General features: G+C 35.9%; 1 protein-coding gene across 2 annotated transcripts in view; it reads left to right on the forward strand.

Annotated features, from left to right (window-relative positions):
• Positions 1–11623, forward strand: part of Cers6 (ceramide synthase 6) — a 294570-nt gene that overhangs the window by 239512 nt on the left and 43435 nt on the right. For both annotated transcript variants that reach the window (XM_048812423.1, XM_048812424.1), the window contains exons 7-8: positions 5191–5319; positions 8244–8350. In XM_048812423.1, the coding sequence (XP_048668380.1) occupies positions 5191–5319; positions 8244–8350 (236 nt within the window). The remainder of the gene's footprint in view (positions 1–5190; positions 5320–8243; positions 8351–11623) is intronic.

Here is an 11623-nt window from a genome sequence, read left to right on the forward strand (position 1 = left end):
AGCAACCTCTTCGCTTAATTCCTGCTACAGAAATGCAGGAAAACATTTTCAACCTAAAATGCTGATATGCTTTCAGCCAGGCCTGTGTCTGCATATGCACTGATCACTTTCAGCAGTTACAAATATGAGGATGGAAGTCTTCTACCTTGCATTGATAAAATCCAAATTGACAATTTGTTTAAAAACTGCCGTTTGGACCACATTCAGTGCCTACTCAATGTGTCAGGGTAGAAGGTTGTGAGTAACACATATAAAATGACTGGATGGTTATATGAAAGGTATTTCATTGTATCTAAAGTTTTCTGAAACAGAAATGTAAAAGACCAAATCAATTATTCCTGCTTTTTTCATATTTATGCAGATATGACTGTAATGAAAATCAGTCTTCTGCTATGGGCATAATGGAACCTCACAGTAATAAAAACACTTTCTAGGACCAGCGGAAGTATATGCAAAAATCTTCTTTATAATGCAAACTTTGTCTGAAAAACAAGACTTTGGTTTTTAAAGGAGCCTTGCTATAATCAAGGGCATTGTGTTACTATTGACATTTCTATCAGATATGAATTAGGAAACTTAATTATAAAATGATCCTAATCCTCCATGTTTTAATCAATTTATATTTATTCATTTATTTTTAAAAAAACCTCTTTTCAGTGAGCCATGAGCAATCATTGAAGGCTGAATAATGGGAAATTGGAGAACATTGCTCTGCTTAGGTTCTCAGCTGGTTAGACCTCAAATTCTGTTTTAAGCACGAGCAAATATAAGTTAACTGAACCATTGAATTAAACACTGTATGTTTTAATTTAATTGTATTTAGGAAAGTTATAAAATATCAGTTGAGAGGTTAGCTCTATTTTAATTGAGCCATTGTTTTGAAGCAGCTATTGTCTGGTAGAACACAGTTCTCCAGATGATGGACCCTAATGAACCATAGCCTGGAGAGAATAGATTTCATCTTCCAGTGGAAAACATCAGTGTGATTCTTATTGTATGCCTAAGGCACTTTGGTATTATCTACTGTAATGATTTTGGAAAGCCCCAGATAGTACCAAAAAATGTCAGAATTTCAGAAGTATCTAACAACTGCCGTAGACTCAGAGTGCTGTCATCGTTTCTCATCTGCCAGTAAGTGGAGAACTGATGTAAATGTGGTCCTACAGGAAGGACCAGGTGGTAGGTCAACAGATGATATGAATTTGCAATACTCAGTTCTGTTGTGGACACTTAGTATTGCTGAGGCAAGAAAGACTATTCTCCTGACAGTGGCATCTACCATGAATGTACCATCAGCACAACACAACTAGTGTGGAGATAAGGTTCATTGAAAATAAGACTATAATGGCATTTCATTTTCTAAATTCTCTAACCTCATTTAGGGAACCACTATGTATGTTTACCCATAAATGTTAGGTACTTTCCAGGAAGAAAACCCCTGGACACATTCACCAAAGTGCACACAGAAGGCTAGGGTTGTGGCTTAGTGGTAGAGGGTTGCCTTGCATGGGTGAGGCACTGAGTTTGATCCTCAGCACCACATAAAATAAATAAATAAAATAAAGATATTGTGTCCATCTATGACTAAAAATATTTTTTTAAAAAAAGTGCACACAAAAGAACCATTGAAACAATTCAAGTTGTTGAAGCTGACTTTTCAACCCTAACCTAAAGTGACTTTAACAGCTATTGAGCTGATGCATGGAGGATGTGTGTGCCTGCTCTTGGTCTTGTGTGCACGCCCTCTCCCTCTCTCTTACACAGGTATGAAATGAGTAGATTGAAAGCTGCAAATGTTATTTTGTTGCTGTATTCCCAAGCCTAGATTATAGAATTGACAACCTTAAAATAACCTAATTCAATCTCTTCATTGCACAGATGAGGAAATGGATGCCCTTACAAAAATGATAAAATCAGTGAGTTGGAGCCTGGATTACAAGTTGACTCTTATGCAAAATAGAGCTAAATTGAGCTAAATAAGCTGCAAATATTCTTCAGAAGTGTAGTCATGTCAATAAGGCCCTGGTTTTTAACATTCTTGAACTTTATGATTTGAACTACAAATTACCCTAACTACAGACAAACAGCACAAAAAATAATTGTTTAATTCAACTAGACAACAGATACCTGAGTTGTAGAAAAGGTGACTGTAGGGCCAGGATCAGTAAGTCAGACCTGAAGAAAGTGGCCCTTTCACCCCATAAACCAGAGACTGGGGCAGAAGCCACAGAGTGAAATGGCTACAAAGAGAAAGATTAAGGCAGCTTAGACAAAAAGGAGATACCTCAGGACCTCCATGTTCTCCCAGGGCAAAAGATTAACTTGAATCTGCAAGGAACTGACAATCACACCTGACCTAGTTGTTAGTGCCAATATAAATCAGAAAAAGGTCAAGGTAGCCTGGCTGGATGTCTACCAGCCTGAGGGCTGTTGCCCACGCTCATCCTCAGAACAAGCTCAAGAATGGTTCCAAAGGAATGTCCAGACAAGGAGCATGTGGAGACATCTGTTAAGAATAAAAACTTAGCCTTTCTTCTTTACATTGACAACTGGGAATGTGGATATTTGTGAGTGCCTTGTAGCACTTGTAAATAAAATTGTCTTAGAAGCTCCAGAGATAATTTCAGTTTTGATCTTTTAACCTCCCAGTTCATCTGTGAATACAGACATAACTAAAATAGTTATATGCCAGGGATTAAATAGTAGAGTGGGTTTTTTTGTTTGTTTGTTTTTTCTATTCATCAAAGTTAAAGTGTCTTTTTAAGACACTGGTAACAGAAAGAAGCTAGAGAAAAAATAAAGCTGTAATGTTGCCTATGTCCCTCTCACTACTCAAGTCCCACTGACCTCCATGCTATTCTGTGAACAGGTCAGGGTAGAGAGAGGGTGCTGGGTTGATCCTTCATCTTATTTGTTTTCTCTGCCTGGAACATTTTCTCCCTTTCTGTCTGTATGGTTAGCTCCCCCATCTTCTTAGAGGTCTATGCTGACCCCATTATTTACTATTTACCCCACTATTATTGCAGGTCACTTCCCCCAGCAACCAGGACTCCCTACCCACACACACCTTTACGATGATTATCTTTTCCCCAGGATCACTTTTTACCATCCAGTATTAAAAGGCCATTTACTTTATTATATTTGTTGTCTGTTTTCTTCAACTAAAATATGTGAGCTCCACAAGGGCAGAAATCTTTGTCTACTGTACTTATTTATCTCCTGCCCAAAGCTTAAAATAGAATATAGTAAGAACATAGTAAGAATAAATAAATTTTTTAGTTAATAAATGGCCAAGTGAATATTGACTTCCAAGGATAGAAACTTAAGAATGGTTCTCACAGATTTAGCCTATGTGTTGCAATTTTTCTTGACCAAGATTTGTGCATAGTTCAGTTTTGCAATAAGCTTTTCATTGTGGCTAATTTAGTTGTCTCTGGATGAAAGGTCTCTAGGGCTGTAGTCCTCCTCCTCAAAGACTTCAAGTAGAACAACATTGGGACAAATCATGACACTTAAGGTGCAGAGAAATTAAAGTTTACTCTGGCCCAAATGTAGATTAGGATAAATATCAGTAAGTGAGACTATATTTAAAAGCAGTAGAAGTTCCATGTCATAACCATGTCCAGATGGTCAGGAAATAATATCAAAGATAATCTTTTTCAGAAGCTGATCCTTTGAAGCTGTCTAAAATCTGGATGGTTGATTTACTATTAATTTTGTCAAATTATTTTTTTAAATGATTATGAACAGTGTGAAAATTCAGGGCTTTCTTGGGTAGTACCCATCAGAAAAGCCAACAGATTCTTATTTCAGATTCCCAATAGGCATAGGCTAGGGGAAGGATGCTAAATTGAGATGCATGTTCCAAGAACCCAAGGAGATAACAAAAACAATCACTACTTGTCCTAAACTGTTTAGGCTTCTATAATATAATTCCATTGAATGTGCAACTTTAAACAACAGGAATTTATTCACATGTTCTGGAGGCTAAAAAGTTCAAGTTCAAAGCACTAGCAGACACATTTTCTGATGAGGGCCTATTTCTTGATTCATAGGTGGCACATTCTAGCTCTGTTCTTACATGATGGAAGGGATGAAGCAACTTTCTGGGGCCTCTTTTTATAGAGATATTAATCCCATTCATGAGAGTTCTAGCCCTATGACCTAATCACCCCCAAAGGCCATACATACTTCCTAATATTATGACCTTGGACATTAGAGTTCTAACATATGAATTTGATCAGGGGGAGACATAAGCATTCAGACCAAAGCACCACCTTAGTCATTACTATGTGCCTTATCAGGCCTTCTGTAGCCAACAGAGTAAGTCTGAGAACCATGCAATGCCCTTGTCCTTGGACCTCAGCCAGCTGTCTCTTCAAAGATTCAACCTGCTGATCAGACATACAACCTTCATAAGCTGCAACCACTAGTAGTCAGAGAAATGGTTTATTGGACCTGTAACTCTGCCCCCAAAGATCTTAGAGTTTGTGTTAGTCAGCTGTTACTATGACAAAATACCCAAAATAAATAAACTTGTAAGGAGGAAAGTTTTGTTTTAGCTTATGGATTCAGAGATTTCAGTTCATCATTGGCTGGTCTGGTGCTTTTAGGCCTGTGGCAAAGCAGTACCACATAGTGGGGGTGTGTAGTGGAGGAAGCTGTTACCTCATAGCAGCCAGGGATTGAAAAAGAGAGATAAGAAGTAGTCATTATCCCCCTCAAGAGTACACCCTTGATAACTTCCTCCCTCTAGGCTCTACCTCTTAAACATTCTACCACCTCCCTGTAGCACCATGGACTGTGATCTAAACCTTTAACACATGGGCCTGGTGGAAACACTTATTGAAAACATAGTAAATTTCAGGTCCAAATAGTGCCTGCCCTTCTTTGCTTGAAATCCTGTGGTGATTTCTCCCATCACTACACATTCTTCCAGTTAGTACAAAACATGCTTCATTATCTGACTTTTATCCTGGAGTTGATCACATTCCCCATAGTTGCTGGTCTGTATTTCTCTCCCACTGGGCTCCCAGAGGGCTGGTGTGTTTTATCTGGTTCATTTTAGTATCCTGAGAGCCAGGCCTGTAAAGGTTCTCAGTAAGTATTGTTTTAATGGCTGAAAAGCTGTAATGGAAAAGCTGTAATATTAAGAAACCCTAACATGGCTGTGCTTTCTCTTTCCTCAAGGACTTTGGCATCATGTTCCTGCACCACTTCATATCTGTTTTACTGATTACCTTTTCTTACGTCAACAATATGGCCCGAGTAGGGACCCTGGTCCTTTGTCTTCACGACTCAGCTGATGCTCTTCTAGAGGTAAAAATTTTCCTTCATTCTTAAGAATTCAAAATCCAGGACTCCTGAACTTTCCCAGATCATCAGGTCTCCTGTGTCGTACTAGATGGTGCTTTCAAACTACAGGGGTTTTGTAGGTTAAACTGCTGAAAATGAGACTTGAAATTAGTATATAAATGTTTATACTAATTATAATGATTCCTTATTAATATGCTGATGAAAACTTACTATTCCACATTTAGACTGACTTTATAATAGGGAAGTCATTATTTTAATAGGTTTTAATTGTACTGTAAGTTTCATACTGGTTTATTTTAAATTTTTATATAATTAAGTGTAGTCATTAATGGGAACTTTACTTCTCAATAAAATGAAGTAGGTTAGTTTTTATTGTCACTGTACATATTATCTTTGTGTTTTTAGAATGAAAAGCATATATGAATTGCAAATATATATAGAAACTGTATAAATAATTTACTACTTTTAAGAATCACACTGCATAATGTTATATAATTAAATAAAGGTCTTCACTTTATACTAAGCAATTTTATATAATTGGTCAAAAATAACTTGCGAGAGTACAAATTCTATGTAGAAATGGATCTTATAATCTGTATTCTGATTTTGTTATTCCTGTTGACTCCACAGTTTTGCCAACTTTTAAGCATTTGTTATTACTGTGAACAGAGAAGTATCTTCAGACAGTGATCAATTTTTGCAATATAAGCATAAGTTCTATAAAATTGAATCTACTGTAAAGGCATTAGTTAAGGTCATGTATATATGGCATTTTATTAAAAACTCTGGTGCCTTTAATAGTTTGAAAAATAGTCCTATAATGGATAAGTCAGATGAAAACCTGGTGCTATGATTTTAAGTAATTCAAGCTAAACTCTATTCGACATATTTTTCAAAAAGAGAAATATATTTAGCTTGAGGGTAATCCCCTGAACATCAATTATCATTTGGTTAAATCATATGTATGTTTAGAAATCACAATTTATTCAGTAGCCTACAGTTTTTGAAATCAATTCTATATAATCAGCCAACTTCAACTCCTCTGAAAATCACCAGCTTAGTAGAGCCGTGACTGAGAAAATCTTAGTTGAATTGTCTCCTACCCTTTTTATAAAAATATTTTTTAGTTGTAGTTGGACACAATACCTTTATTTTTATTTATTTATTTTAATGTGGTGATGAGGATCAAACCCAGTGCCTCACATGTGCTGGGCAAGCGCTCTACCACTGAGCTACAACCCCAAACCCTTTCATCTACCCTTTTATCTAACAAAGAAAATGAATCCAGGAATCCCAATCATGTGGCTTGAAAGAAAATGTGTTTTATCACCTGCGTCCTTTTTGACATTATAAATCATGTTTGAGGAGACCCAATTAATGAGATCTTCAAAATGGGATTTATGGCCTAGACATTTCTGAAAAGTTGATGTTATTGCTTATTTATAAAATATGGGTAGATTAATATAAAGGGAAAATTAGATGATTTACCTATCCAGAAACAGGCAGATGATACTTTTTATTTTAACACCATTGTGGTGCTATACCCAAAGTATGCATGAAATTAAAAGCTTATAATCCTGGGTGCCACTCACTTCCTCTTCGGAATATATTTATTTTATAGTTTTGTACTTTACTTAAAACTATTAAATTATAAATTCTGAAGATACTGCCAACAATCTTTTCAAGTGTGACTTAGCCAATTTAATTTTTAAGAAGTAGAAAATAAGGTTATTGAATGCCGAAGACATCTTCATTTTATAACTGTGTAGTTGATGTAAAATCTATATAAAAATGTAAAAATAAATGATCAAACAAAATGTTTTCAGCTTCATCTTTCTTATTTAGAATCATCTTAAAAAATTAATGGTGAACTGGGAGTGGTGGTGCATGCCTGGACACAATACCACTCAAAAGGCTAAGGCAGGAGGATCACAAGTTTGAGACCAGCCTTAGCAACTTAGTGAGGACTTCAGTAACTTAGCAAGATCCTGTCTCAAAAAAAAAAAAAAAGTGAAAAGGGGATATGGATGTGACAAAAAAGTAAGATAATAGGATGTGATTCATCAGATAAGTTTATAATATAAAAATGTGGGGGCTGGGGTTGTGGCTCAGTGGTAGAGTGCTCGCCTAGCATATTCAGGGCACTGGGTTTAATCCTCAGCATCACATAAAAATAAAATAAAGGTATTGTGTCCAACTACAACTAAAACAAAATATTTATTAAAAATGTGGTCACTTAAATCACTACCCCAAATTATTTGAATACTTCTCATAGATGCTTTGAACATTCTTGACTTTCATCTAGAAAGTGACCCAGGAAAGTAACTTTGCAAATTCGATCTAAATGGATTAGTTGAAATACCATGACCTTGACCCTTTCTTCATTTTTAAGTTAGTGAAAATAAACAAGGATATTGTCTCCCTAGAGAAGTTCCTCTGCCAATTTAAGGAAAACCCATAATTCTAAAGAGAAAGAGAGAATAATGCAGCAAAGTTCCATATATTCTGTATTAAGTTTGTGATCTCAGTATTTGGGACTCAGTAAAGGTTTATCTAGCACTTTCTATTTTGATCTATTATGCCAAATTTCTGTTTTGGTTCTCTGGCTTGCTAATATCATCTATAATACAAAAGTTTCTTATTTTTCCTGTCTGTTTTCCTGAAATCAACCATATAATTGAATTTTTCAGGTTGCTGAATATTTTATTAAATCTGTGACAGTCAGTAGTTCTACTTATGGCTAATGCTGCATTTCATTCGACTTATGAGTAATTTATAAATACTGATGTTTGATGCATGACATTTTAAAGTAGCAGGCAATTTTGTGCATCTGGTAAACTCTATCTTATAGAGAACTCATGCATAGTAAAAGAAATTTTATTTATCAGCTTAACTAAATTAATATGTTACATTCCTTCCTTTTATAGGCTGCCAAAATGGCAAATTATGCCAAGTTTCAGAAAATGTGTGACCTCCTGTTTGTTATGTTTGCCATGGTTTTTATCACCACACGACTGGGTATATTTCCTCTCTGGTGAGTATGCCAATCTTCTTTCCAATTGAGCCTCCCCTTCCAAATAAGCTTTAGAGAACATTTTCCTTTTGAATTTTACTCTAAAGACTTAGTAAAAGGTTTAAAGATGGTGGGGATGGACTCAGGAAACAGCTTGATTTCTTCTTGCAGAAGAGAGTTTCATTCTTTACTAATATTTTCCACAGTATAGTTCTAGAAAGATGGGTTCATGGGGATTCTGAAGCCACAGAAAGCATTTTAGGTTCTCATCTAGACTTTGGCTCAAGAACCCCCATTGTGAAGGTTTGAATTAAAAAAGGAACATGATGCTGCAACCGGTGTGTTTCAGGGTCTCCTTCCTTGGATCAGCAGCAGAGGCTCGCCTAGTAACTTGCTAGGCCCCACCTCAGACCCGCTGAGTGACAGGGCTGTGTTTGAAAAGTCTTCTCAATGTTCTGCCACACACTAAAGTTTGGAAACCACTAACCTTAAATAATTCTCATCAGCTATATTTACAGCCAAAGGAGATAGAAAGTATAACTCAAAATTAACCTCTGAGATTCTCTGTGGCTCCTTAATGTCTAGATGGCTTTTCTTTTGTTGAGAGCTAAGAAAAAGATATGACAGATTTCAATGGAATTTGACAATCCTTTCCATTAAAAATGGGTCCATTGTCATTAATCTTTTCCTGGAAGGTTCTTACTTGATCTTGAAGAATAATGAACTCTCCATATCACTTGGAGTCTGTCATTGATGGTAAATTTGTTCTTCCATTTTGAAAGATTTGAATGGGACTTTCAAAGCAGGGGGAATTGGAAAATGCGGAATAACAAAGGGATGCAATAATACCTTAACTCTCTGTCCCAGTAGAAAAACAATAAAGTTGGGGCCTTTAAGTAAATAACATCTATCACTAAGATTCCATTTATGAATCATTAGCATACTCACACCTGCTCTCCCTCCACACAATACACGTACATATGCATGGCTTCTCCTTGAGGCTCATGGCTCTTTTGGACATTTACTTATTATGAAAATCATTTCCAAGCAGCAGCACTGTGTGTGGGCAACAGACACTTATAAAACCTCATTATAGTTTAATATGATTGTAGGTAAGAAACACTGAAATAATTTTGAGTATAATGTGACTGTAATTATTTCAGGGTTGGAGCTCTTTCAAGATTACTGGCAGAACTAGTGGTAAGAATTTAAATAGAAGAAATTCAAGTGAAATCCAGGGAATACTTTCTCAGAAAAATAGCAGGAAACTTTACCTACTTAGGATTTCTGAGAACCTGAGTTTTAAAGACATATGCATTGCTATCAACTACTTTGATTTGTTTCCTTCCCTATGAGAGTAGACCTGAAATTGAAACACACTTTCCTTCTGGTTAATGTGTAAAAGCTCTTAAGTGTAGACAGCAGTGTGTCACTTAGAACATAGATAGATCCTCAAAAAACAAACAAATTCTGTCCTGCAGCCAGTAAGATCACTCATAGGTATGGTCTATAGTGATGACCTATACTAGCTGCTTAGAAAAGAGTGTATAACCAAATATAAAGTAAGAGCTTCTGTTGCAAATGCTGTGTGTGTACCTCTGCTGCCATGCCTTTTTGTGAATCAGAATTTTTCAAAAGCAACTTGAAAAGAAAAATCTTTTACTGCAAGAAATAACTTAGATATCCATTGCTACTATAGTTATAATGAATAAAACCATTTTCAGATACATCTAGTATGTTATATTGATGCCTGGATGGTCTTTATTTTGATCCTACTTTGATTAATAGAGTGTAACGGGCATTGTTGGTATATAAATTTTTCACAATAATGGCAATAACAAGTATTATTTTACATATTTATTTTAATATTGTGAAATTATTTAGAAATTCATTTTCAACTAGGGAATCCTAGAATTGGAAAGAGCCTTTCAGATTACCAGCTCCAGATGCCCCCACTCCCTCTGCACATAAGAATTCTTTTGTTAGTTTCCCTGATCAAGAGTATTGCTTCAGAGGTCCAGGGGAAAATTCTTTCTTCTATTAAATGAAACCTGGGTCCTTTTAATTTCTGAGCTAAAAATTCTTAATCTGGTTTAGAACAATCTAAAACAATATGTGAAGTGTGTGTGTGTGTGTGTGTGTGTGTGTGTGTGTCTGTCTGTCTGTCTGTCTCCTGGGTGGATGGCTTATGTCTTTAATAGATCCTTAAGATCTATGAATCCTTTTTCTCCTCAAAAAAAAAAAAGGTACCTCTGGAAAACAGTAAAATATACCCTACCACTTCCAGTGGAAAACTCTTCATCGTGTGAAACTCTAATACAACATTTTTAGGCCTTTTCTTCTACAGAAACATCCTTAATCTCCTCAATGGGTCCAATAGAATTCTTCCCCAGAATTCCTCTTGTGATGTTTGTACTTGTATATATTTGTACTAGGGATTGAACCCAGGGACACTTTACTGCAGGGGTCCAGCCCTAGCAGGGATCCAGAGGTCCTGAAGGAGGAGTGGCATCAGCAAAAGAAGAAGAGATGGGATGATAGGTTGCAAGTTACCAGCAGCCTCCAGAAAAACTCTGCTGCCCCTAGAGGGACCTTTATTTTTATACCTTTTTTACAGGTGTGTTTTTTCAGGTAGATAATGGATAGCTTCAAAGCCCAAAGCTCATTTGATTTATATGATTTTTAAGAGTCATGGTCTTTTCTGGCATATATTAATTACCTAAGATACAGAGTACATTGTTTAAAATATTTTCCTATAACCTTAGCCAATCATGATTAAGCTTTTACAATTTTCACCTCAATCACTAGGTGTTAGACTACGCAACTAGACTGCATGTCTCCGGACCTATTATTAACTTTTAACTTTAAAACCTACCTATAATTATTTCATCAACCTTTAACTTTAAAGCATACCTATGATTATTGGTAAGTTTTCTTACCTCTAAACTAAAGTCCCAGTAAAACACACTTTAAATAGTGAAAGTCTATTACTTAAAAGCCTACTACTCTGAAGTGCCTCTAAAATATAACTATATTCATTTTACATTATTCTGCTTTTAATTTCCAAGATAATTTCTTTTTTTTATATGACCTATTTAACTGTTTTCTTAAAGAGTTTCCTTGATCCTTGGTCCACACCAATTCTTACATCTTTGTAATCTTTAACTAAAGGGCAGGCTTTGCACCTCAATCCATTTGTCATTTATATTAACTATGTGTTTCCAATTCTCATCATGAATTCCTGTGTAAGGCAAAGGAGGGTCTGTTAGTGGGGGGAATGTATGTTGCACAGGT

Source organism: Marmota marmota, unplaced genomic scaffold, assembly GCF_001458135.2.
Source record: "Marmota marmota marmota unplaced genomic scaffold, marMar, whole genome shotgun sequence".
Classification (NCBI taxonomy): Eukaryota; Metazoa; Chordata; class Mammalia; order Rodentia; family Sciuridae; genus Marmota; species Marmota marmota.